This window comes from Marmota marmota, unplaced genomic scaffold, assembly GCF_001458135.2.
Source record: "Marmota marmota marmota unplaced genomic scaffold, marMar, whole genome shotgun sequence".
NCBI classification, from domain to species: Eukaryota; Metazoa; Chordata; class Mammalia; order Rodentia; family Sciuridae; genus Marmota; species Marmota marmota.
In genome coordinates, this window is record NW_026000037.1 from 52,962,810 (window position 1) to 52,989,737 (window position 26,928).

The window sequence follows — 26,928 nt, forward strand, 5'->3', positions numbered from 1 at the left end:
CTCCCTCTCTCTGTGCACTTGTGTGTAGGTGTATGTGTGCATAGGTATATGTATATATTAGTCAATTTTCTGTTGTTATAATAAAATACTGGAAGATGAGTAACTTAGAGATAAACAAAAAAGCTACCTAGCTTACTGTTTTGGAGATGGGCAGTCTGAGATTGATCAGCCCACCGATTTAGTCTCTAAGGAGGGCCTCGTGGTGGATGGCAGTGTAAAAGTGCATGAGGGAAAGATCACGTGGTGAGATAGGAAGCCAGAGGCGTGGGACAGGCGAGTCTTGTTCTTTTTATAACAACCCACTCTTTGGAAGACTCACTAGAGTCTCAGGAGAACTAAATTAATACACTCACAGGGCAATGACCCCAATGACCTAACCACCTCCACTAGGCTTCACCTCCTAAAGGTTCAACCACTTTTTAACACCACCACACTGGGAAACAGGCTCCCAGCACATGAACTCTTCAGAAAATTCTTAAACTATATCTAAAGCATACCATTGTATATGTATATAATATGGTTTACATACACATACATATGTCTGTATAAATACATATATACAAATAAATCGAGCAACTTAATCTTTGTCCCTCAGCCTTTTTTCCCTTTCTTTTTATTTTTCTGGTACCAGGAATTGAATTCAGCAGGACTAGACCCACTGAGTCACATCCCCAGCCCTACTTTGTATTTTATTTAGAGACAGGATCTCACTGAGTTGCTTAGTGCTCACTTTTGCAAAGGCTGGCTTTGAACTCGTGGTCCTCCTGCCTCAGCTTCCAGAGCTGCTGGGATTACAGGCGTGTGCCACTTCATTCGGCTCAGTTCTTTATTTCTTATCTCTAAAATGAAGGGATTAAAGTCCATGGTCTGCTGGGTGCAGTGGCACACACCTGTAATCCCAGCAACTCAAAAGGCTGAAGCAGGAGGATCACAAGTTCAAAGCCAGTCTCAGCTACTTAGCAAGACTCTGTCACAAAATGAAACAGAAAAGTCTGGGGATGTAGATCAGTGGTAGAGCACCCCTGGGTTCAATCACCAGTACCCTCACCTCCAAAATGTCAACCATCTAAAATTTTAAGAGGTATAGGCTTTCTTGGATTTATGTCAATGGTAAATTAAAAATTACCAGAAGGTATACTGTTGCCAGATAGGCATACCTAGGAAAAGCATTTTGGAAAATCGTATATATTCCATTTCGTACCATTGCTGATATTTTGGGAAGCTCCTTTGGGAATTGCATTCAGAAGTGGTTGTACATTATTTTAACTAACTGCATAGAGGCAATATGTCCAGTCCAATAAATATTCTGATGAGGTTATTGGTATCACTACTTTGGGTAGGAAAGTAAAACTTAGCTGGAAAAGTGCAGTGAGACTTTTCTCTGTGAACTGGCCCTAGAGGTAGACGCTAAGGAGTACCATGACAATAGGCACTGAACACTGGTGAGTATGACATCCCAAATGGAAATGTGAGAAAGGTGGAAAACCTGCAGTAATGGTCCCCACATTTGGTTGTCCTTTTTCTGGATGGGAATTCATTATTGCTCCCATTAAGCACAATGAGAGGCATTTACCGGGTGCTCAGTAAGCACTGGGTGATCTATTAAGACAAATTCACAGTAGCAGCTATCTGGGTTGAGTCACTTCACATATATATTTTTTTAACCATGTAGTTAACATCCTTTTTAGTCCCATTTTTCAACAGTAGGAAACTGAGCCTTAAAAAATACAAAGAATTTGCCCCAAAGCACACTGCTAAGTGACAGGATGAAATCTAAGACTCAAAGACCACTATGCTCTATGGCCTTTCTTTTCTCAACCTAAATTAGAGGCAAGTAAGAAGAGCACAGAACATTTAGTCTTACACCTGTTCTAACTTTGAAAGGTCCTTCACTAAAATAATATTTATCAGAACATAATGTTCTCCTAAATAGCATTGTCTGCCTACAAAATAATGATAGAAGATTATAAATGGTTCAAAATTAGTATGCATTTCGCAACATGAATTTCTAGCTGTTCCTTTCACTTCGTGTTTTCAATGATGTCTGAAAGGGCAGCGTATCTTTCTAGTACTATGCTCTAGATCTCTCAGGTGGTATGTATCATTGCTCTCCTTTCTCCTCTGAGTCTCAGGTAGGGCACTTCTGCCACCCACTGAAGTTCAGTTCTCCAAAGGTAATAGCTTTCAGGGAATATCAGATGGGGTTATTTTTTTCAAGTTAGTGTGGAGAGAAAGGCATTGAGCGGGTTCTTCCTGGATGCCTGATTTCTAGTCAGCATGCTGCTTGGGTCCCCTGGTTAAACACATTTCAGCCGTCCTGTGCCTAAGGAGAAAAACACCACTCGTGGCTCACGTCACTATGGCAACTGATGCTCAGCAGGCAGTTGCAGTTTCATTTAACATAACTGGCTTTTAGAACTTGAGGGGGAAAGTATGCTTTCATATAAGAGAAAAGGGAAGACAAGCAGTTTAATTAATGTGTCTCAATTTAACATAAGGATACAGGTCACATCCACTGTTCAACCACATCGTGCCTAGTTCCATTTCATATCTGTATCACAGCGAAGGCATCAAAGGCTGGAATATTTCTCTCATCATGTGTGAAGTGCACAAACTGGGCAGGAGAGGAGAAACAGGGGTTGTGTTAGGCCCTTTGCAAAAGGTTTTTCACTTTATAAAACCGTCTCAGCTTGAGAGTGTATAGAAGAATTGCTTTCTCTTCTCTCATCCACAAAGGAGGCCTGAGAGATGGGTTGCTAGGCAACCTCACACCGAAGTCTGGGGGAGCTCTGAAATTAACATAGCTGACCTCCCCATCATCTCTGCAGCTCTGCTATTCAAAACCCTTTTATGAAGCTGTAGGACTCAAGAAAATAGATATAAGATGTAAATACAAAAATAAAAAATAGAGAAGTAAATCTTTTTTCATGCAGGATTCGCTCATTGAAAAAAGACAGCATTTTGAAAGGGTAGGTTTAAAGAAAAAAATAGTATTTGCCACTATAAACCAGAAACTTGCATTTTGAATAATATAGGAAGAAAATTTTCCTCAGTATTCTTTTAGAGATACCTATAACTGCCATGTAAATGATCACAGCAAGGGGTCTGAAAATATGGCCAAACAAAAAATAAAATGGTTTGTAATAATGTAGCTGTATTACACATTTTTAACAGAAATGCTCAACTCTCATTCCTCACCACATGGTGGTTTGTTTAAGCTCCAGAATCTCCTACTCTCCTTCCTGCCACCACATCATTAATATGATACTGGTTGGCATGGGAAGGGATGACATTTATTTTGCAAGTAGATGAATATTTAGAAGGAAACTGTAAAGCTGGTGTATGGAGCACAGCATATACTCTTATCAGCAATAAATTATTTAGTGTGGATTTTTAAAATACTTCGTGCCACTGGGAAATAGTTGTGACAACGTTTTAAGATAGGCTGCTGGATTTATCTGCATTAAAAATTAAGCAAAATTATTGGTAGTGTGAGAGGGGGGACTGCAAATAAATCGTCAACTTCAATTTATAGGTTTGCTTTTTGTTATGGGTGCTTGGATGGAGCAATTTTGAAACTATTTTAGGTGGCTTACAGGAGGAAAGAAATGAACAAATATCTCAAGGTTGTTAGGATCTGGAGTTTCACTGTGAAGAAGGGTCAAATAAAAACTGGGGGAAAGCAAGAACAACACCTGTAGGAATGAATTGGAATCTGGAGGAACTGATGTAATTTTGTGACTTATAAAACATACATGTGTTCAAACTTATATGTTGTGTGTAAGAATGTATGTATGCGCATATGAATGGGTGTATGCATGTTTTTTACCTGCTCAAAAGGCCTAGAAGAAATTACACCTTGGTATCAGTGAGCAAACTTAGCATTCATATCTTTCTCTCTAATACCATTCTTCAGTAAAGGGAATCAGGGTTGTTTGGAGGAATAGCTTGTTTCAATTTGGGGGCAGGGTAATTAGAAGTTAAGCCTGGGATATCTTATGCTACAAACTAAGGAAGTGCTCAAAAAAATGAAAGATGGGGGCATGTCACAAAGATACAGGAGCCAGCTTGAAGGCCTTCCTTCCTGCCTGTCAAATTGGAATCAATTTGAGCACCAAAGTAATTGAATTATAAACCATTGAAAGAAGTAGGAATTCATGATCCTAAATTCTATTAAATAATAAATATATTTAAAAAGTAAACATGATAAATAAGCAAGGGAGGGACTTGTGCTTATGGTAAGAAAACTGAATGTTGACTGTTGGGTAAAGGTAGAGAAAGGGCTGAGGTTAGAATTCCATACTTACAACCACCTTTAGCATCAGGAAGAACCACAATAAATGTAGGAGAAAATTTGGAAAAGGAACAGGATATTTGTATGATCTAAGATTACCTTCTTAGAGACTGATTATTAGTTGCAAAGGGGAAATTATAACTATGCAATGGAGAAATTTGAGTAATCAAAACTAATTCACAAACGGGGAACGTTTCCAGATGTGATGACCTGAGGATACATCTCTTATACACTGTGGCCAGGAATGTTTATCCCAATTCCATCAGGATGAGCTATCAAACAAACCCCAGGTAAGGACCTTTCTGCTAAAAATGTTGAGGACGTGTGGAGGACCATGTTCTTCCAAAATGTGTATGTTATAAAAGACCAAAAAAAGGCTGTGGAAATGCTGTAGATTAAACTACAGCATTAAATTATGTGCTAAAGACATGTGACAAGCAAATACAGAGTGAATCCTAACTGGAAGAAAAAAGACACCATTGGATCAATTGGTGGCAAATGGTAAAGTACTAAATCCACGTTAAATTTACTGGAGCTGATAACCTTCACCTTCCTATAGGACCGTGGTGCAGTTATCTATGTTCTCAGAAAATACACAACACTGAAGTATTTATGGGTACAGGGATGTGTATGGTGTATGCAACTTACTCTCAGAATATAGAAAAGATGTTACTGTTCATGTATATGAGTGTGTGTGTGTGTAAATGTATATATTAAAGTTTGTACTCACACAAAAAGGTAAAATTAGCAGTACTTTAAGAGGTAGCTAGGTAAATATGTATATGTAAGAACACTCTTTGTACTCTTCATATTCATGAAAATTTTAGTTTGAAATGATTTCCAAATAAGAAGCTTCTCAAAAAATAAAATTTGTCTTTTTATGAAAAAATAATTTTTATTTGAACTAGAATTCTAAAGAATATTTGGTATTTTAAGAAATTTATGACAACCACAGCAACCCAACATTTACAGACACTACACTTTATGAGGATGTAGATTTGTGTGTTTAAGGCAGAGAAGTGACATCAGGATCCAAATGCATCTTGTTTGTTCTATTTCTTCCCCTTGCCTCTTTGTATGGTATATATTCAATCATTTTAAATTTGTTGGTTTTTCTCAATATTTTAGACTCTTCCCAACCCCTAAAACTCCCCTCCTCTACAATCTGTGACTTAAGTCAGTAGAAAACACTGGATTGAGACATTTTCAAGAAACTATGTCAAGGAAGAATTCTCATTTATACCCAGAGCAGTTTCAAGTATTTAAACTGTATAAAGAGAATATTTATGAAATTTCATAGCTGTTTGGTGCAAGCCTGGAGCGTCTTTGGAAGAAAGCTGTATCTCAAGTATGAGACAGGATCTTTTGCCCCACACCTCATTAGAGGTAAACATGCTACTGAACACTTCAGAGCACTGTTCATACTTCAAGTGTTTTTTAAGGTTCTTACATCATTTACCCATGAAAAATAAAACTAGGCTGCTTTTGGCGGAAACGGAAGTAGTAATTACCTTCTTAAAATATCCTTATGTTTTCTTAAAAACAGAGTTTCTTCTACATTGCCAAAAGAATTTGTTTGAAGAATGATAAAAATAACATACGTATTCTCTGAAAACAGCCTGGTTTAAAGATTGCCATCTATTCTAAGGTTGTACCACTCGGAAGGAAGACATTTAGAACCTGCTCATTACTCAGCTCTCCTCATTTATGGGATCAAATTGCTTTTTCGGGCATTGTGCCAGATTCATTGATGTGCACTGTAAGGCAGATTATAGAAGGAAGCATTTTTCTTGAAAACATCTGGTTCTTAAAAAAAGTATTAAAAGGTGGATAGTAGATTTTTGCTCATAACTATGACATTTATTATGTTATAGTAACCCCCCTCTAATCTGGCAGGCCGGCTTCCAGCAACCACAACCAGGAACCTGGAAATAAGTGAAAAATATTTTGAGTCCAAAGAAAACAGAGACCTAAGACTTCATGCATATGCAGGAGAGTGGAACTGCCCTTAGGTCAAAGTCTATTTCACATATTGTAAAGTTATTGGAGCCAATTAGCATAAGGGCTCCTGGGGCCACAATCATATGCAGTGCTTCCTTCCTTCCTCCCTCCCTCCCTCCCTCCCTCCCTCCTTTCCTTCCTTCCTTCCTGGTACAAGTGACTGACCCCAAGGGAGCTTAACCATGGAGCCACATCCACAGCCCATTTTAATTTNGAGAAAGTGGAACATCTATTCTTCCAGCAAGAAATTCCCAAATCAGTTTGGTTATCTGTAAAGTGTAAAATGAGAGTTTTATTTTATTTCTTAAGCAGCCTTTTCACTTCCTTTTTCTTTATTTTAATTTTTATTTTGATACAGAGTCTTACTAGGTTGCTTACAGCTTCACTAAGTTGCTGAGGCTGGCTTTGAACCTGTGTTCTTCCTGTCTCAGCCTCCTGAGCTGCTGGGATTATAAGTGTGCCCCCATTGCCTACAGCACCTCTTTTTGTAGTTATTTTGTTCCTTCACTCCCCTTACAAAAATCATACATCCCTCTGAACTCTAATTCTTTCAAATGTCCCCTAGATTCCATTACTTTCTTCCTCAGAGTCCCTTCTCTCCTCCTTCTTGTACCCTTTTCCCTTTAATAAATCAAGATGCTCAAGTAGCTCTCATCTCAAACACAAAAACTTCTCATACTCCTCTGTACTCAGTACCCTGAGTCTTCTATCTGAAAATTTTCTATTCCATTTCTTTTTCCTCATCTTCCATCCACAGAGCTAACCTACGAGAATGCTTTGTTCAAATTTAAAAAGGGGTTCTATTCTTCCAAGGGAATGCAGAGACAGGGTGCAAGACTTGAGGGATTTCAGCCTCCATGCATTGTCCCCTGTGGAAGGTCACTCTGTGTAGTATACACACTGTACAATCACACACTGTAGCCCTGTTTGATTTCAATTGTTTCCACTGGCTTCTAGTTTATTAAATTTGGTAGGATTATTATTATTATTATTTTTTCAAGAGAGAGAGAGAGAGAGAGAGAGAGAGAGAGAGAGAGAGAGAATTTTTTAATATTTATTTATTTATTTTAGTTTTCGGCGGACACAACATCTTTGTTTGTATGTGGTGCTGAGGATCGAACCCGGGCCACATGCATGCCAGGCGAGCGCGCTACCACTTGAGCCACATCCCCAGCCCCGGTAGGATTATTATTAAAACTCGGTTTCTTTTTGCATTCTTTGTATACCCTCCCTAGGAATTTCTGTGCTCGTATTATCCCTACTGTTACAACTTCTATTGTCAGTTTTAGACATTCTTTGTCTATCTTCCACCTCCTGATCTCTGGCAATTAAAGTCAATTAGAATTACATCTTATATGAACAAATCATAAATATATTGAGTTGAAAGAATATCAGCTTTTGTTTAGTTATAATTTTTTTTACCTGTCTTTGCTGAGCAAAATAGGTTTAAATAGCAAAACACAAGTTTGGTAAGGCTGCCCTCTAAAAAAATAAATATATATTTGTAGTATAAAATATATATATTCATTGCAGTTACTTTTAATAAAGGCAGAGAAATAAAAATTCACTGATATTTCATCACTCAAATGTAACTATAGGTTAGCAACTGGATTAGTTTCATTTAGTGTGTATGTTTGTTTTATGTATACATCTATCTATTTTTTGACAAATGATCATTTGTTTGGATGATTATATTTTCTCCATTTTCATGTATTTTTCAAGAATTTTAGCAGTCAACAACCTTTGAAAAAGTTTGATAAATCTTTGAAAACTCTTTTTAATAACTAAGTAGTGATATATTAAATTTTAATACATCTGGACACTTCTTTTATGTTGAATGTTCACCAAATCTAGTGAAAAACTTGATGTTACAATTTTTTAACTAAAAAGTTGAGGAAAAATTATGAATATATTTATGACAAGCTTCTTTAGATTTTATATATTCATATATAAAATTTTATATATTTCTCATTTATTCCTTATAACCTGAGGCAAGCTATTAATACTTATATGCTTTTTTATGGATGAAAAACTGCAGGTTCAGAGAGCTTATGTAACTAAAGAAAGAGGAAACATCTAAGTGGTTGAGTGACAATTCAGATTCAGACTGGTCTGGCCTCACATCCATGTTCTCAAATGCTACACTACACTGCTTAGCAATTGGACTTTTCTTTGCTCAATTCTAAATGTGTAAGACTATTCATTCTATTTAGCTTATCTTGTTCCTCATTATTTAGCAATTTCGCTGATAAAACACTTAGTTTCATCTGCTAACCTGATAGAAACAAGGTAATTTTTTCTTACAGATACATTCTCTCTTTACTATGGAAGGCATCAAAATATACTAAATAGGCATGGGCTTCGAATCTGGTTATGACATGTGATGGAATCCAGATTTGCCGCAGTCTGGCTGGGCACAAATCACCAGCCACTGAAGCAGGAACAAACTTTATTTTTAAACTGCAGGAAAACACTTCACACAGCTCCCGGGGAATCCTCCCAAACGCCAGGAGGCTTGTCCAGGAACCCCCAGCCAGAAATATCTCTCCCGGAAATCCCTCCTCCTGCACTTCCCCAACCAATGGGAACTCTCGGGGAATCCCCGGAAATCCCCACGAGAACTCCAAAATAGTGCGAGAACTCAAAAGTTGCGGCAGAGTCGGATAGTAATGCCTCGCCTGTCAATCAATACTGTTGGCAAAATGCCAGGGGCCATACAGACTCCGCCGTGGCTCTCAGCACAGATTCTTACATTTTTTTCTGTGACCTTAGGCACTTCATTTAATCCAAGACTCCACACAGGAGCTTAGCGCCCCCTAGTTTTGAGCTATGGGAATGTGGAGATGTGGCAAGCCAGCCCTGGGCTGTGTGTGTGAGCTGTGAACATTTTGAGCACACAAAGCGGACTGGACTGATGAAGCAGCTCTGTCCCTATTGCCTGCTCTGCCTTTGATCATCACACAGCAAATGATATGGGTGTAGCCTTCCAAGATATCAGTCAACCTGCTCACCTGTAAGATATCAGGAAGCTAGACTACACCCCCTGAAACCTGACCCCTTGTCTCATTTGAATGACTTCTCCCCAATAAAACCGGGTTTGAGGCGTGCTCTTTCTTTCTTGCCTGCCCTGTCTCTTCTGTGGGAGCTGGGTCAGAGAAGCTGTCACAGAACCCAAAGAAAAAGGTATTTCTCTGTCTGTGTGTCATTATTTTGTGCCAGCCAAGTTCACCTGGAGTGACTCTGACTGGTTTAGTCATGTGTCATGCCCCCTCACCTGAACAGTAAGAATACTATTTCTCTGGAGAGTTGAGTGAGAATTCAGATACAAAGAAAAAAAAAGTCCCTAGAATAGGATCTAACAAATGGTAGGGGTAAAATTAAAATAAAGAAAAAGGAAGTGAAAAGGCTGCTTAAGAAATAAAATAAAACTCTCATTTTACACTTTACAGATAACCAAACTGATTTGGGAATTTCTTGCTGGAAGAATAGATGTTCCACTTTCTCTAACCAATTTCCATGATCCAGCTTCAATGAGGCAAGTTCACTAGAACTACTAGAGGTATTCTGTTACATATTATTTCTGCCCTAGTCATCAATGGCTGTTGGAACAACATCCCATATGCTGGGTGACCTATTAACAGAATTTGACTGCTCACAGTTCTGAGGGTTGGGAGTTTGAGATCAGGGTCTCAGCAGAGTCAGGGTCTGGTGAGGGCCCTTTTCTGCACTGCATATGGCTGATTTCTTGTATCTTCAGATGGTGAAAAAAGAGCTAAAAATCTCTCTGGGGTCTCTTTTATAAAGGCACTAATCCCAATCATGATGGCTCCACATTCAGGAACTAATTACCTCCCAATGGTTGCAACTTCTCACACCATCACTTTAACACATGAATTTGGACAGGCACAAAATTCAGTCCATAGTGATATGCTTAACAATGTCCATCTGCAGTTTAGCTCAGTGATAGACCACTTGCCTAGCATGGATGAAGCCCCCCAGGGTTGACCTCCGGCACAGCAAAAACAGAAAATATCCATTTAGGCTGAAAGATGAATCTTCTCTTGAATTAGGGAGAAAGAGATAATGTTCTATAGTTCTAAATCTTTAGAACAAGGACAATAATGCCTTTACCCTAGCATCATAAAAATCAAACATAATAAGACATGTAAAACTATTTTAGCAGATATGAAATGTTTCATTAATGTTCTTATTATTAAACAGTTTCATAAAATGCCAAAAACAAAAGGTAGGCAAAAAAGAGGAATGAAGTGGGCATAATAGTCTGTACCTGTAGTTCCAGCTACTTGGAGGGCTGACGTAGGAGGACATTTGAGCCTAAGAGTTCAAGGTCAGAAGAGTGATATAGTGAGATCCCATCTTTTAAAAATGAATAAATAAAAATTAAAAAAAAAACAGGAATGGTTTAATTTTGTGACATATAATTGAAATTAAATGGGCACTGAAAATTGAGACAAGAATGAAATAAAAAAGAATGTAGTTAGAAATAAATATACTTGGGACATTTAAAAGCAGCAAATGATTTTAAATGCCTGTATTTATTTCCAGTGCAAATAAAACTGCAGATTGTGATTACTGCATCTTTAAAGAATTGAAGAAGGTATAGACAAGGAATTAAAAATAATACCAAGAACTAAATTCATAATGGTCAGGTTAAATTTCACTGCTGTACTGGAATGCTGTCAGGCACAGCTTGGTAAACAGTTGCTTTCAGTGTGCTTCCTGAGTTCCTGCTAACCAAAAGCATGTTTTTACCTTCCTCTACATAGGCTCTGAAATAAGACCTAGTATTCTAGGCTAAAACCACAGAGTGCTAGAAGGGTATGGATTATTTCCTAAGAACACAATGGTACTGAGAGCAGGAAGCATATGCTCAACAAAGGGAAGGGAAATTCACTCTTTATACTTTTCCAGAAAAGGTTTTCTAAGAAAGTCTCATTTTCTCCTATCTTACCCTTAACAGTGCAAACTACATAGGGAGCTTATCCTGCTTTTGCAAAACTTAATGTGTATCTTGAGTTCCAAGAACAATGTAAGCCATATATTTATAAAATCTTTATTAAAAATATATATTTAAAATACACATTGTTTTTTTCATAAATTATCTACAAGCCTTTGATATGTGGAATATAACAAAAAATTTTTAACAGATAACAAGGCATTTTAAATACACTTCCCATTACTAACACTCCTTAGAAAAGATACAGGACACTAACTAGAGTTTAACAAAAAATTTTTTTTATAGAAACAAGTTATAGTCTATACTACAGAATTACCAAATCCACACCTAATTAAAAGAGAATGAAACAGACCAGTTCTCATTCAACTTCTCCATTAGAAAATAGCAAGTTGATACAGGCTTCTATTTACATACAGCAGCAGCCTCTGCTGGAGAAAGAAAAGTATGCTTCTGTTCCAAAGCATTAGCTCAACCTATTTTTAACTGCAAGAACTCAAAATTAGAGCTACTTCATTTCCTGTTTAACAAAGTAAGCTAAAATTATTATTTTCAAGGTCTTAAAGATGAGCGGGCCTTATCAAGAATATCCTTTCTGATTTTTGGATAAGATGGATATGCTTCAAGAACCTGTAAAAAGAAAAAAAAGCAAAAGAACTTGTAATTGACTATTGAGAACTAAGGAGCTATAAAACTTCCTATAAAGGAGCATTTACAGTTGAAATTTCATTGTATTAATACTGTGACTACAACACTTTTGGAGGGTGACATCTTAGATGTAATATGACTCATTTATAGATGTTCTCATTAATAGATGAGAACAAGAGAAAACATATGAATATCACATATGAACATATGAAAACCACATGTGGAAATTTAACAAAGATAACTGCTTCCTTAATAGATGAGTTGTAGAAAACAATTATGTACCAATGATATAAAGTACTTTGGTAATTTAGCTACTCATGGTATTTGATAAACTGTTGGAGAGTGATTTTTAACCAGGAGCATATGTCAAATCTACCTGGAGTGATTTTGAAATATACAGATTTCCAGGCTGAGTCCAAAAAATGAGGAGATACTCATTTTGCCCCTATGATACTAGGGACTGACTTAGTGGTGCTCCACCACTAAGCTATATCCTAGTCTTTTTTTTTAATATTTATTTTTTACTTATAGGTGGGCACATATCTTTATTTTATTTTTTTTTTATGTGGTGCTGAGGATTGAACCCAGGGCCTCGTGTGTGCTTGTCCTGCATTCTACCTCTGAGCCACAATCCCAGCCCCATATCCCAGTCTTTTTAATATCTTTTTTTTGAGACAAAGATAACTGCTTCTTTAATAGATGAGTTGCAGAAAACAATTATGTACCCATGATTTAAAGTACTTTTGTAATTTGCCCAAGCTGGCCTTTAACTTGAGATCTTCCTGCCTCAGCTTTCTGAGTAGCAAGGATTAAATCTGTGTTACCATATTCAGGTGAGATATTAATGTTTTTAAAAAGATAACTCCATGAATGATTCCAATGTATAACTTTAATGTACAACCTTAACCCTAATGAGGAACACTGAAGGATAGGCTCAGTAATTAAACACAAGCCTCAAGGCCAAGTATTTACTAAAATGATGCTGATACACAGCTTTCAGATAAGGGACATCAAAAATTAAAAAACAAAAAACCTTTTCTAAGGAGCTTTTCTTGGAGCTGTTTGCAATGTTTAATAAAATGGCTTACATAGAAAATCAATGGGGCAATGTACGTACAAAGGACTCTGGGAATTCTAAAAGTGAAATTTGTGTATTTGTCATTTTAGTAGGGAATGAATTACAGAACTGTAATTATATAACTTCTAACTTAGAGCATACCTATCATTCCTAGTTTATAAATCTGAATTCTCTAATACACAGATTTAGACACATTCACAGGAACTTCAACTTAGAACAATGACCCAGAGAATCTATACTACCTTCAAATATCTTCCAACTTCAGCTTCATTTAACGTTTCTCCCACTAGCCTGTCTTTAAATTGACACAAACATTTTACTATTTGAGACCCAATTAAAAACACATGTAATCTTTATTATTTTCTAAATTTTAAATGAGAATCTCTCCAAAATATATTTAATAAGTCATTTAACTAAAAGACTACATTCTCTATTTCTATTCTTTCTTTTTTTCTTTTTCTTTTTTCGTACTAGGGATTGAACCCAGGGGCAATTAACCACTGAGTTACAGCCTCAGCTTCCCAAGGTGCTGAGATTATAGGTATGCTCCACCAGCCTGCCTCTACTTCTATTCTAGTATATCTTGAGATCACACTAAAAGTAGGAAGCTTTAAATCTTAAAAAAAAAAAAAAATCAAGAAATCTAAATTTGTTTACCTGGTGACATATGTCAATTGCATCCACATATCTTTTCGCTTTTAAATAATTAAATGCCAGTTTGTATCCTGTTAAGAAACACACACACACAAACACAGAAAAAAAGCATAGTGATATAAATATTGCTAGCATTACTTTTTGTGTATGTGTGTGCCTCCTTCTCTGTTTGCTTACTTATTAGAGAAGTCCTGATGGAGGGGTGACTGAATACCTTACAGAGAAGTGATATAATGATAGAAGGAGGAGTGAAATGAAAGAAGAGCAAGAAGAAAAGAAGGCTCAGCTAGAAACATGGACAACAGTGAATATACTGTGGGGTGAGAAGACCAACATCCCACAAGCTGTATTTCCATTCCTTACTAGAAAAGTCTTATTTATTTCAGGTTAGAGCAGAAACTTATCATAGTTATTCATTTATATAGTGTAGACTCACTGAACACTCCTAGAGTAAGGAATTTTAAGTTCTATTAGAAGAGAAACTACATTGTTTAAATAAGTAAATCAATAATTTCTAAACTGAGATAAGTGTTATGAAGTCAAGATCCAAGTCAAGAGTTATAATAAGGCAGTTGAACCAAGGAGGAAGAGGTGCCAGGGGATGTTTCAAATCTGAAGGATGAAGCATAAATTAAGGCAGGCTGGGAATCGAGAACACTTTCAGTTAAAACAGTGGTAAGACACATAGAAGCCAAATAATCTCAGAGAACATGGTGAGAAAACCACGCTGGTGAGCAATACAGAGGAGTGGGGGATTAGTCATCAAATGTTCCACATCCATGATTAGTGAGAATTATTATAATCATCGATACTGAGGAATGAAACTGACCCAATTATGTTGTGTGCATGTACAAATATGTAACAACACATTCCACCAACTACAACTATAACTACAAGGCACTGACAAAAAATTCTGGAGAAAAAAGAAAAAAATGTTTGTCTTTCACTGTGGACAAATTAGTAGAAAGCTTTAAGGCATTCTTAAATGATTGTTGCTGTTCTGTAAGAATGCTATAAAAATAAGAAAACTAATGAGAGTATAACTAACAGTAGCTGTGTACTTGGTAAGTGAGATATAAAACACTGTAAAATAATAAGTAATCATAAATATATCACTTTACATCTTTGAAATATGAAGTAGGAAATATAAATGCTACTCATGTCTCTTAACAAAAATATCAATATAATTTATAAAATTTCAAACAAACATTTGAAAAGAATTCCTGGTTAATATAATCATACAGTTGTAAAAAGAATAGGAATGAACTAAAATTCAATGTCATGCACATATCTTAAATTCACACATACACCGCCCCCCCATACACACAATACTGCCACATATGAAAACAAGAAGTTTCAAAGAAGTAAACTCAAAGTTATTATCAAATAATCCTAAAATGAACTAATACATAGTGACATTTAAAAGGAAATCAATTTAAGATGTCATACCAACTATCATTTACATGGTAATTTAAGTTTTAGTTTGTGGCCTCTGACTAGCTTTAGGCAAGTTGCTTGAGCTGTCAGTTTCAAGTTTCCTCATCCATAAAATGGGGAAAACAACTCCTCCTTCTCTTAGAATAATTTTAAAAATCAACTGGTACACTTATTATAAAATACTTAATATTTTTAAAGTACCACATAAATATTAACATTTTTTTTTCCTGTAGAAGCACTGAATTATAATTACAGAGTCTTAATTTGGTAGAAACTTGATAGATCATCTAGTGCAAAAACGTTTCAGGAAATAAAGGATTAGAAAGAACAAGGAACAAGGAAGGTGTACAATGCAGCTGCATTACACCTGTCAAATACATAAGAACTCAACTATGTGACATCTGGAGAAAAGAAGAGCACAGAAAACAACATAGTTGAGCATCTCTCAGTTCCTCGTGTCCTCTTTCTTTTTCCTTTTAAAAAATGTTCTTATTGTATATGTTAATATAAGATGCATAACATTTTATACAAATATGTGTATATAATATACAATATATAATATTTCCCCCTTTTTTTGGGGGGGGGTGGGTGGTGGTACTAGGGATTGAACCCAGGGCTTTGTGCATGCTAGGCAAGCACTTTACCAACTGAATATTTCCCCTTTCTCTCTCTTTCTCAGTCTCTATCTCTATATAAACGTGTGTATAAACATGATTACTACAACCACACAAATCCTATTCATCCTGTTGTTGCCTTTCACAGTAATAATAATCAATTCTGAAATCTATGGAAAGAGGATGAACAAGATTTTAAAGGTTTCTTGATAACTGAAAAAATGAAATACGCTGTTCATATGAACAGGTGTTTGGAGTACTGAAAGCAATACCAATCATAAGGAAGAACCTAAAGAATAAATTGAGAGTTTATGAGAAAACACACTAAAGCAAAGCTGGAAGAACTAATAAAAATCGTCTACAAAACACAATGCAGTGAAAAAGATAGTGAGTTGGATTCTCTGTATTTACTGAAGCTTTTCAGGGAACAGAATTAGATAAATAATTAAACTGCTAGATGCAGTCCCTCTGTTGGAATAATATGTCAAAATTACATGTTTTAAGGATATTTAAAAAGTTCTTATTTTGCAAACTATTTCATAAGATACATATTATCTGGGAATGAAAAATACTGTAAAAATCATTAGTTCCTGTGCTTTTTGCAAATCTAATAAAAAGACCAGACCCCAGAAAAAAATACAAAGTGAAGGAAGACCTGAATGAATGTCAGTTTGTGTGAAGATGACAAGACCACAAATTAGACACTGCAACATGGCTGCCCAAAACACTGATGCCATGTTGGGTTGAATTAGCAGCTAGAAAATGCCTAATCAGAAGAAAAACATACTTTCACCATACCACAACTAGAAAAATTAGATTTGAGAACAAGTTCATTTATGACACAATAAGTCAGAGGGGTATGTACAAATCAAACAGCATTTTCCACAACCCATCCTCTAAATCTCAGTTGTCCTCCTCTTCCTCCTCCTCCTCCTCTCCCTCTTCAACCCTCCCCTCCTTCTCCTTCTCCTTTTTCTTCTTCACAAGTGTTTCAAAGAATAATTTGGTAGTATTATTTTAGAGCTTTGAAAGGACAGAAACGAGGAAGGTAAGACTTAAAATCAAGTCAGTGGACAAGTAACTGATCATGGTTTGGAGAGGAGCCTTAGGAGAGACATGACAAAGTTTCCAACTAAAGGGTCGTTACAGGTTAGAGGGAAAGGATTACGGATTGTTCCAGAGAATAGATCTGGGCAATTTGAATGAAACATATTCTAGGTCACTAAGAACAAAAAGGACAGCGTGGGCTAAGCTCCCTCACAATGCAGGATTAGGTTAGTCACTAAGTATATTTCAGATATTTCCCATAGTAGACTATCATTCCTCAAATAAACACTGTACAAATGCTGGAGATAAATGATGTTTCTCAGAAGAAAAGCAACATCTTATGGTTAAATAACTGTGGGAAATATGGCATTTCTGTGATATCTGTTACAATGCACATGCATGCTTAAAGGCTTTGAGAATAACTATAGTCAAGAAACTTGGGTGACTTGATTAAATGCAATGTTTGCCTAACCGATTGATAATGGGACACTTTTTTTGGGGGGGTGGGACAGCATTACTGTTTTCAAAATAGCAGAGAGTTAAAGAAGAGAAAAGGGTAAAATTAGACTAGATGTCCTCTATGATGACTAAGTACAAGTTTGGGCCTCAAGAAATTCTACTTAACTAGTTATCTGAAGATAATAATTTATTATGAATACAAAACATATTCTCAGAAAGGTTGACAACGAAAGTTGGCTCTTGGAATATTTTGTTCTGAAAAACAAAACAAACAAACAAACAAAAAAAAAACCTCCATTGTACTTAAATGAAGATTTATAAATAAAGGAGTTTTCCAATGAAAATCTAGTGCCTATTTTGTAAACTCACCTACTGCTGGATTTGTCTGATTGCCACGTTTCCATGCAATCTCATAGTTTAAGGCAGCATCTGTATATCCTTGCTCTTTTTCCATAATATATCCCATGTATTCATAAGCTTTGCAGCAAGACTAAAGAAAAATGAAAGATACATTAATAGATTAAACTTGAAACCACTAAGATTTCATGAGATGTTTATGAGCGTAGAGATCAATCATATTAACCCATTTAAATGGTGCATAAAACAAGGCTTTCAGCCTCAACTATGCAATTAAATAATGGGGATGCCAAATCCCCATCCCACATCTTTCAGAATGAGAATTTTAAAAACAAAATCAGAAAAATATATCAGGGTATGTGTATTTTATGAATATACATGTACATTATTTATTATAAATAATTTCAATACATATAAATGCAGAAATAAGAGTATAATGAACTCCATGAACCTATAACTTACTTTGAAAAACTGACGTGACTAATATTGTCTCACCTGTATCACACACACTTGTGCTTCTATATTATCAGGAAAAAAACCCCTCAGATATTATATCATTTCATCAATACATGTTAGTATGCCTTTCTATAAAACAAGGGCTTTCTTTAACATAACCGTACTTCATGGCACATGATGATTAAGGTAGCAACTCCTTAATTACCACAGAACTAGTCAGTATTCAAATTGCAAACTGTCTCAATATAATTTTTAAAACAATTTGTAGTTTGTTAAAATGATCCATAGAAGGCTCACATACTGAGACTAGGTGAAATGTCCCCTAATTCTTTTTTTTTAATCTGTAGATGTCTTTTGCTGTCTGTCTCTTTCTGCTCTCTTCTTTTGATTAAACATTAGTACACACTAACAAGAATACTTTGCCCTGAAGTTTCTCTTAACTCAGATTAAGTTGAGTGCATTCTTGAGGTGTTTATATGAGTCTATGTCATTGACATTCCCTGGAAATTGTAATGAGATCCAAAGATTTGGTTTGAATATTTTATATTCAAATATTTATATATCAAATGAAATTATTATAATTTTAATTTCCGGACTTTAATAATAGAAATTTCATCAATATTTTTATTAAAACCCTAGTCCATTAAGAATATATATAAAAATATGATAATAAGGATATAATCTTTCTCTTTTGATTCAGAATCCACTGTAGCTTGGCATAGTCCTGTCAAATTCTGTCCATTTAACATTTTAATATTTTGATTATTTATTTGCTTTTTAAAATTGCATAGAATTATTAGTTATCTTTATTACTATTTTTCTTATCTCATCCCAGTCCTATCATAAATGTTGTGTTCGTTCATCCTGAGACACAGAATGTCTGATTCTTCCTCTTTTTTGTGATATTAACCATTCATAAATGCATCATGGTTGAAAATGATGATATTCTATCAGTCCTCTTCATTTATTAACTGGAAAATGTCTATAATGAGAAATGTCTCCTTATCTACTATTTGGTAACCTAATGATTTATACAGATATATCTATATATATTTAAATTTTATTTATTTAGTGCAAAGAACATAAGATTAATACTTATTTATATCTTTCCCTGCCAGGTTTAGAGACAATAGTTTATTAGTATACTTCAGTGATACCTAACCATATGTTTTTTTTCTTATTTTTATGAAGGCATGGCATATTTGATGTTTCAATCCACTGCAGTAAGCATTCCTATTGGTACTTACAGCACCCACCTTTGGTTCCTGGGCATGTCTTTGACTTGGTTTCTAAGTCCCTGACATCAACCTTGATAGATTCCTTACCATCTGGTATAACAAGACGATCTAGTTTTATTTTGTACATTTCCTGCCCCATACCTGGATGACTTCCATTTTTTAATTATGTGATCCAAGGTTCCTAAGCTTTAGTTCCTGAATTCATGATTCAAATATACTCATGCCTAATCAGCATGGCTAAACAAAGTTTCTAAAGCAATTATCATATTCAGTTTTGCAAGTTATTATTGGTAGTGTTCCAGCAAATAAATTTATCTGAAGAGAAAACCTTAATTCCCATACAATCTTGCTTAAACCTAAACTAAGCATGTGAGCTTCAACTCTTCTGTACTTTAGATTTTTAAAGCTTATTAATGAGTATTCTCTGTTTTCAAGGCCAATTTAACTTAAAATTGATGTAAACTATTATTTAGAATTGTTTATAGGTTGATAAATGGGTAGTTTTTTTTTAGGTTTTTAAGTTCCTAAGAAAATATCTTACCAGTGCTAGGTAATCACAATTCCTCTATGAAAAACAAATGATCCATTTCATAACCTCATTTGTTTGAAGAGAACAAATTTATGGTGATTAAAATTTTGAAGAAATTGGTATAAATTTGTGAAGATAAATATTCTTAAATTTCTAGGCCAAGTTCAATTGTTTTTCAGCAAATAACATAAATCTAAACTTTATAAAACTGTCATAATAAGACATCTCATCTTTTCTGTGTGATTAAACTCCAAAATATTAGTGGAGAAGTTCATATTCTACAGACTTGAAGATTTTCAATTTTGTACCTAAAGATAAGGACTTTTTATTTAATTGAATCAAAAGGTGACAAGACTTTCCCCCACTACATATTATGCATAGTGGATTCTAATACTGTGGAAATGACATGCAGCTGCAGTAAATTCATCAAGAGTATTTCTTAATAGGAGGGACATACGCCCACAATTAATGTTCTGCAATTTTCATTAGTTCTTGGATGAGATGGGTAATCACAGGAAAATGCTTGACATTCCAAAAACATTTTGTGTAAGTAGGGCATCATCACAGCTGAAATGTGAAGCTGCATAAATCTCTTTTTTCTCTTTTGCTTTTCAAGGGCAAATGGCTTCTTTCTTATTATTAATGTTTATTTCCTGACTGTGGTAACAATCAACATATAGTATTCAAAAAATACTTGAGAATCACAAGAAATGGACCAACACTATAATACACAACAAAGGTGAATAATTATTTTTCACTGTTTTAACACCTACTTTATTGTGATGCAGGCACCGTTTTAATAGTTCTTCTGCCATGTCATATTTTGCTGACTGAATATAAATATCAGCAAGCAACAGCCAACTTTTCTCAAAATCATCAGCATCAATAGGATTCCAAGTCATTTTTGCAATCCGCTTCAGCTGGTTTCTAGCTTTCGGAATCTGTTTCAAGATCATATGAGCTGTTGCCATTCCCAAAAGTGCTGGAAGATTATCCTTCTGTAAGAAAACAAAACATTAGACTGCTAGACACACAACATAAATATCCTTTTTTTTTTTAAAGGAAAAACATATAGAAAGCAGAAAATGCTATACAGACCTGGTCTGTAGACTCTACCCAGATCCATCCCAGATAACTGTGATTATCACTACTATTTAATACATCAAGTAATCTCAAGCTACTAGGAAAAAACTTGATCAGGCACTGTATGGTGGAAATAATTCAGTGTCTATGCAGATGCCAAAACCTCATAATTCCAGCAATCAGTTTGAATTGATTTTTAATGGAATCGACTAGCTATTTTGATTTTTGTATTGAAACAGAAAAAGATAAAACCTTTGAAATATAATATTCACTGAGCAGTTTTTATTTCAGATTTAACATTTACCTCCTTAGTTCTTTAACTTATCAAACAGGGATAAGAAAAAGACTTACATGTAAATGATAGTTTATCTATCTTGACTTCTATTACTTTTTCCCTTCTTTCTTGTATTAAGAAACACCCATCTTGTCCCAATAAAGTTTGACCAATTAAATGCTACAAATAAAGGGTGATTAATCACTTGGAAATGGTATGAAATAAGCTCATGTCTTAAAGTAGGATTTTGATAAGGACTGCATAGCACAATAGTTTATTTGATTGATTTCAAAGTCAGAAAATGTCACTCTGTGAATCCAAAAGGTTAGTAAGAATTGCTTAAAATGGAGGCCAGAAGATAGCTATATAAAAAGCTAATTTAGATAAACAATAATGTTTACATTCCTGATTAAGGGAGGGGTGCTTCAATTAAAATCCTTCCTTCCTCTCTTTCCTCCCTCCCTCCCTCCCTCTCTCCTTCCTTTCTTCCTTTCTGCTTCAATTTATTTCCTTCTTCCTCCCTCCCTCTCTCTCTTTCTTTTTTTGGTTGTAGGGATCTAGGGATAGAAGCCAGGGGCTCCTAACCAAGAACCACATTCCCAGCCCTTTTGTATTTTAATTTTGACACAGGGTCTCGCTAAATTACCCAGAGCCTTGCTAAATTGCTGAGGCTGACTTTGAACATGTGATCCTCCAGTTTCAGCTTTACCAGCTGCTAGGATTATAGCCATGTGCCTCTGCTTCCAGGAGGAGGGTGCTTCTTAAATTTCAGCAGAGGGATTATGATACTTTTTGGAAAGGGTAAGGTCTTAACTTTAAATTTACAAATTAATTAGAAATCATAATATCATGACAATACTAAATATTCCCTGTAAGACTAAAAATTTGGGTAACTAATAAGGAATACTGCAAAATTACATTACATTGATAAAACTTGCAATATCCAGCATTGGTGGTGGATGGCAGTCAAAATTTAATTTTTTAATTAATTGCAGACAGAAGGGCAATTTATTAGGGTTTGATGAAAGCAATAGGAATATAAAACTTTCTTGGCAGTAATTCCATGTTTATTAATGAACTTCCAATAAGGAATTCTGACACAGATAATGAATGGCAAAACAGTTTAATTTGAATGCTAAATCCAAGCAATTGGTAGTAGATTTTGAAGACATGTGGAACATTGTCAATTTCATTAACCTTCAATCCACTCATCCAGGTGGGCTGGGAGAGGGAGAAAAGGAGACCTGTTATATATTTGTCAGCCAGTTCCTAAGATGGTCTGTGAAGGGCCCTGCAAAAAGACCCTACTCCAATTCACATGCATAAAAATATCCCATAATACTTAATTAAAGTAAGTCTCTGATTTCAAAACCACGTGCCTTGAGCTACATTAGAATGAGCCAGTTCTTCACAGTTTGATTAAATGCAAACCATAGTTGTTCCCTGCATTAGACCAGGAGATTTGGCTTTTTTTGTTTTGTTTTCCTTTGGCACTGAGGATTGAACCCAGGGCCTTGCATGTGCTGGGCAAGTATTCTACCACTGAACTGTACCCAGCTCCATGGCGTCTTTTTCTGGTATAGACAACCTAAAACTTTAGTCAGCTTCCCTCTTCCAGTCTTAATCCACTCAGAGGATAAGATTCGAGTGAGGGCAACACAAATTGCTTATGACCAACATGCTCTGTGGTTCAAGGTAATGCAATATAAGAAAGTGGATATGGCTCAGCTTGGGTTAACTTATCTTCCCCCATTTCCTCCATGACTTCCTGTGATGTACCTCTGAGTGACACACAGTGTTCTGAATATACTTCATTCATGCTTTTCTGCCTCCCCACTTTTGCTCATATTTCCCTCTTCATTTAGAAGACACTCAGTCCATTTGTGCCTATGACAATGCTATATTTTTCTGGTTCTTCAAATTATAACTGTTTCTTAAATCATACCTTCTCCACAAAAGAGTAACTGAATTCTCCTACTGTCACCTACAGACAGTGCTCTTATTTGCAACTCTAGGATAGAATACATTTGGCTTTGTATTTCAGTAATTATAGTTGGTATGCTTGTCTCATTTTCTGTAATTTAAGAGAAACTTGAAAAAAGGAACCATACATTATTTATATGTGTGAGTCCCACTATGCTTAGCACCCACTGGCTGCTTGATGAATATTTATTATATTGAATATGTAACCTATGAATTAAAAGAAAAAATGCAAGATGAGGCCTAATGTTTATGAAATTTCAGCTCATCACCCATCATTTTTATTTGGATATTATGGTCAGTAAACAGATTTGGTAAATTTCTAATCTCACAGGTAAAGATGATAAAAAATTATGCAGTCTCATCAACACAGAAAACTGGCATAGGCTGTGTAGAAAACAGATGTAATGTCATTCACTGTTTTTTGCTTCTCTCTCTTAAACTTCACAGTAGAAATAATGGACTTCCTTAAAATAACTCATTATTGTATGACAGAATACCATTCCACAACAGTCAGTAGCTATGATACCTTACTAGAAAATGTGTTTTATCATATCCTTACAGATTTTCATAGATTTACATGATTATGCTATTTCCCTTCATTCAGTAATTCATCTGTTTGCTATAAAAGCCAATTCAACAGAGCCCAATCCTTGAGAATACTACTTCAATGCCTGCAGAAGAGCTCTGCTGTATGGTATTATTGCTATTGATGCTACCTTGCTGTTTTTGTTCCTAAAGCTGCTTCCTAGATATACTCAACCACAACAGGTATTGTAGGTCTCCCATAGCCTTGACATCTCCATCTTCTCCAGGGTCCTGAAGGTGGGAGAAAGGACCACTTTTGGGGTTCATACAGTCTATTGCTACCACTGTGTCTTTTGAACCATAAGAAAACACATCAAAATTTGATATATGCTCTGAGAGACACAAAATTATGAGCTTTTGGTGGCCTACACATTGCTAAGTGGAAGATCAAACACAAAATCCCATGAACATACTTAGAAGTAGGTATGACCAACTGCTGGTCAGGTAAGTATCTAGAATTCCTTCCTTAGTAGTATTGAGTGGGGAATACAAGATCAGAGTTAAAAAGGAAATGGGGTTGAGTGGGATGAAAAAGAAGAAAACTCTGATCTGATCTAATAATACTAACATAATAATAAAAAGATTGCAAGAGGTTACTTCAGTCTTACTAAAGACCAATGTTATGATTTGCATGAATTAATTATAAACAATCAGTATTGTTCTCATTTAGAACTAGAATTGGAAAAGTTCCATTATGAAGTGAAAAGGCAAAGTGGCAAGGCAGCTAGGTGTTTATTTTCACTTTGTAAGTTAAAACAGATGACATCTGCAACACAGAAAATTCAGAAGATAAGCCATTTCCTTAAGAATTAACTTATGCCCTTTGGAGGACTTCCCTTTCTGTAGACTACAGTAATCCAGTAGTGATAAATATATCAATAACATATCAAAGCAATTAAGTGTCTCTTCTGGATCAAAGGCACACTATGTTTGATTAAGAAAAATATTCAAAAAATAAACAACTCATCAAACACACATTTCTATACTATTAAGAAATAATAACATATAAAGTTGTAAAAGAAAACTACTAACCTCAGATGCTGCTATTTTGGTGAAGGTATTTAATGCTTGCTCAACATTAGATTTCTGTTTGGTAGCCAACAGGCAATAGTTTTCCATTATGCGAAGTTGTATGTGCCCATGTACCGTATGAGGTTTTAGTTCTTTAAGGAGTTTTTCTGCTGTTCTCACTGCTAATTGCACAGATTCTTGCTTCTCAGTTGAATTACTGAATAAAATTAAAAATAAATCGATTATGTCCATCACTTATAAAATTCAATGAAATTAGAAAGAGATTTAGGATACACTAGCTTCTCTTTTTATAATTTAAAAGTAGTCAGTTGTGAAGCATGTCACTCAACCTCTTCTAATACAAAGTAATACACATCTATCAGTATATTTTTAAAAATAAAATTAATATCCCCTCAGTAAAAAAACATTAAATGTTCTAGAAAACAAAAAAATTAGACAATTAGACAATATCCATATTGAAAATGTTCACTTCACCTAATATTAAGCTAGGATAAAAGCAGAATCATATAATTATCAAATGGTGTTCCCTACTCAGTAAGTGAAATTAAAAAAAGGAAGAGGGAAAGGGGCCAGGTACTATATGATTTCATTCAATCTATGTTGAATGCATTTACCTACAGGTAAACTGAGACTTCAAAAAAGTGAAATGATTTGTCAAAAGTCACAGAAGGAGGCAAATTTTAGATTTAAGTTTTTCAGACATCTAAAGTCTATTCTATATCCTTACCATGTTAACTATCAGACTCTTAGAAATTATACGTGTTTAAAAGTTGTAATTTTATATTCAATAACAATTTGAATATTTGAAGGCAAGTTTCTGGCACATATATGTATGTGTGTATATATACAGCAATTAAAGGAGATATATTTATGTGTGTATGTCATATATAATTTAAGAAAGGAAATATTGATATATAAATCAAAAAAGGAAATCAAACTCTCAAAGTCAAATCACTGGTCTTTCCCTCAAGACTTTGGCTTTTATCTTGCTTACAACATTTCACACTGCTGCATACCTTTTTCAAAGTTATTCTCCTTAAGAATTAACTTATGAATTAACTTAAGCTTCTATAATACTGTGCAGGTTTGGTTCTTTTCCCATTGCACTGTTTGCCCTTTCCTGACCTCCCTTCCTCCCTGAAATTTCTTAAATGTTAACATGTCCATAATTTAGTTCTCGAATCTGTTACTATATCCTACTTGCAAAGAAGACATTCATGGAGTTCCAGCTAGCCACCCTGTGCAATACATCCTTCCAAATCTCTATCTCCAGCATTGACCTCTCTGAGTTCTAGTTTTGTATTTTTCATCTACTTGCTGAAGAGCTCCACTTGGGAAGCCTATCATTTCATAAAAGAATACTACTTCAACCTTCCTAAGACAAACAAAAAACAAACATGCCATTTCCCTGCTCTAAAATTTCAATGTTCTCTTTAATCTAGATGTTAACATTTATCATCGGAACATCTCAGAAGTCCAGTTCTATTTTTTTCCCTATTCCTCTACACACCCTCACTTGACTACTTAGGTATTATTACAATTTCAATGAACTCCTACAATACTTAATATCCATTTGTACCCATGTCAGTTGTGATGAAGATGGAATGATTTCAGGTATTGTATTATATCCAAAGTAAATTATATGCTACTAAAAATAGAATTTGCTGCAGTCTGGCTGGGCACAAAATAACCGAGCCACCACACCGCCTTGTAGATTCAAACAGCAACTCTTTATTCCCGACTCTCACCGGCTCTACACGCACGTTCTGGGAAAATACGCTCCCTTCACCGGGCTCTGCGTACCAATTCTCTCCATTGCGAAACATTGCAATGGAGATTTCACCTAGGTAAAGCTACAAGGCCTTTACTATTGTCTTATGTGTTGTATGTTATGTGTGCACACTTCTGTTTTGTGTTGTATGTCTGTATGTGCGTATGTCCATATATCATATATGAGGAGCGCTCATGAATAAATGGATCCGAATTTTTTTATTCACGTGATTTTAATGGTTTAATTTAGATTGGGTAAACAGCTGTTGAAAATTGTTTTAATATGTGAACAAATAAGGAGGTTAACAGATCTGTTTGTTTACTTTCACCTTTCCTTCTCATTATATTTAATAATTCTGTTCAGGATAATGTAAATTGTTCAAAAAATTGTTTTCTTAGTGCCTGTTGGAATGT

The 26,928-nt window shown here is 35.2% G+C and overlaps 2 protein-coding genes across 8 annotated transcripts in view; both read right to left on the reverse strand.

Moving 5' to 3' along the window:
- Positions 1-26,928, reverse strand: part of LOC107136895 (sodium channel protein type 1 subunit alpha) — a 939,664-nt gene that overhangs the window by 692,073 nt on the left and 220,663 nt on the right. The gene's annotated exons all lie outside the window — the stretch shown is intronic.
- Positions 11,356-26,928, reverse strand: part of Ttc21b (tetratricopeptide repeat domain 21B) — a 67,333-nt gene continuing 51,760 nt past the window's right edge. For all 3 annotated transcript variants that reach the window (XM_048812411.1, XM_015478938.2, XM_048812410.1), the window contains 5 exons: positions 24,745-24,940; positions 20,561-20,785; positions 17,577-17,697; positions 13,654-13,721; positions 11,356-11,900 (listed from right to left, as the gene is read on the reverse strand). In XM_048812411.1, coding sequence (XP_048668368.1) covers positions 11,823-11,900; positions 13,654-13,721; positions 17,577-17,697; positions 20,561-20,785; positions 24,745-24,940 — 688 coding nt within the window. In that variant the 3' untranslated portion in view covers positions 11,356-11,822. The remainder of the gene's footprint in view (positions 11,901-13,653; positions 13,722-17,576; positions 17,698-20,560; positions 20,786-24,744; positions 24,941-26,928) is intronic.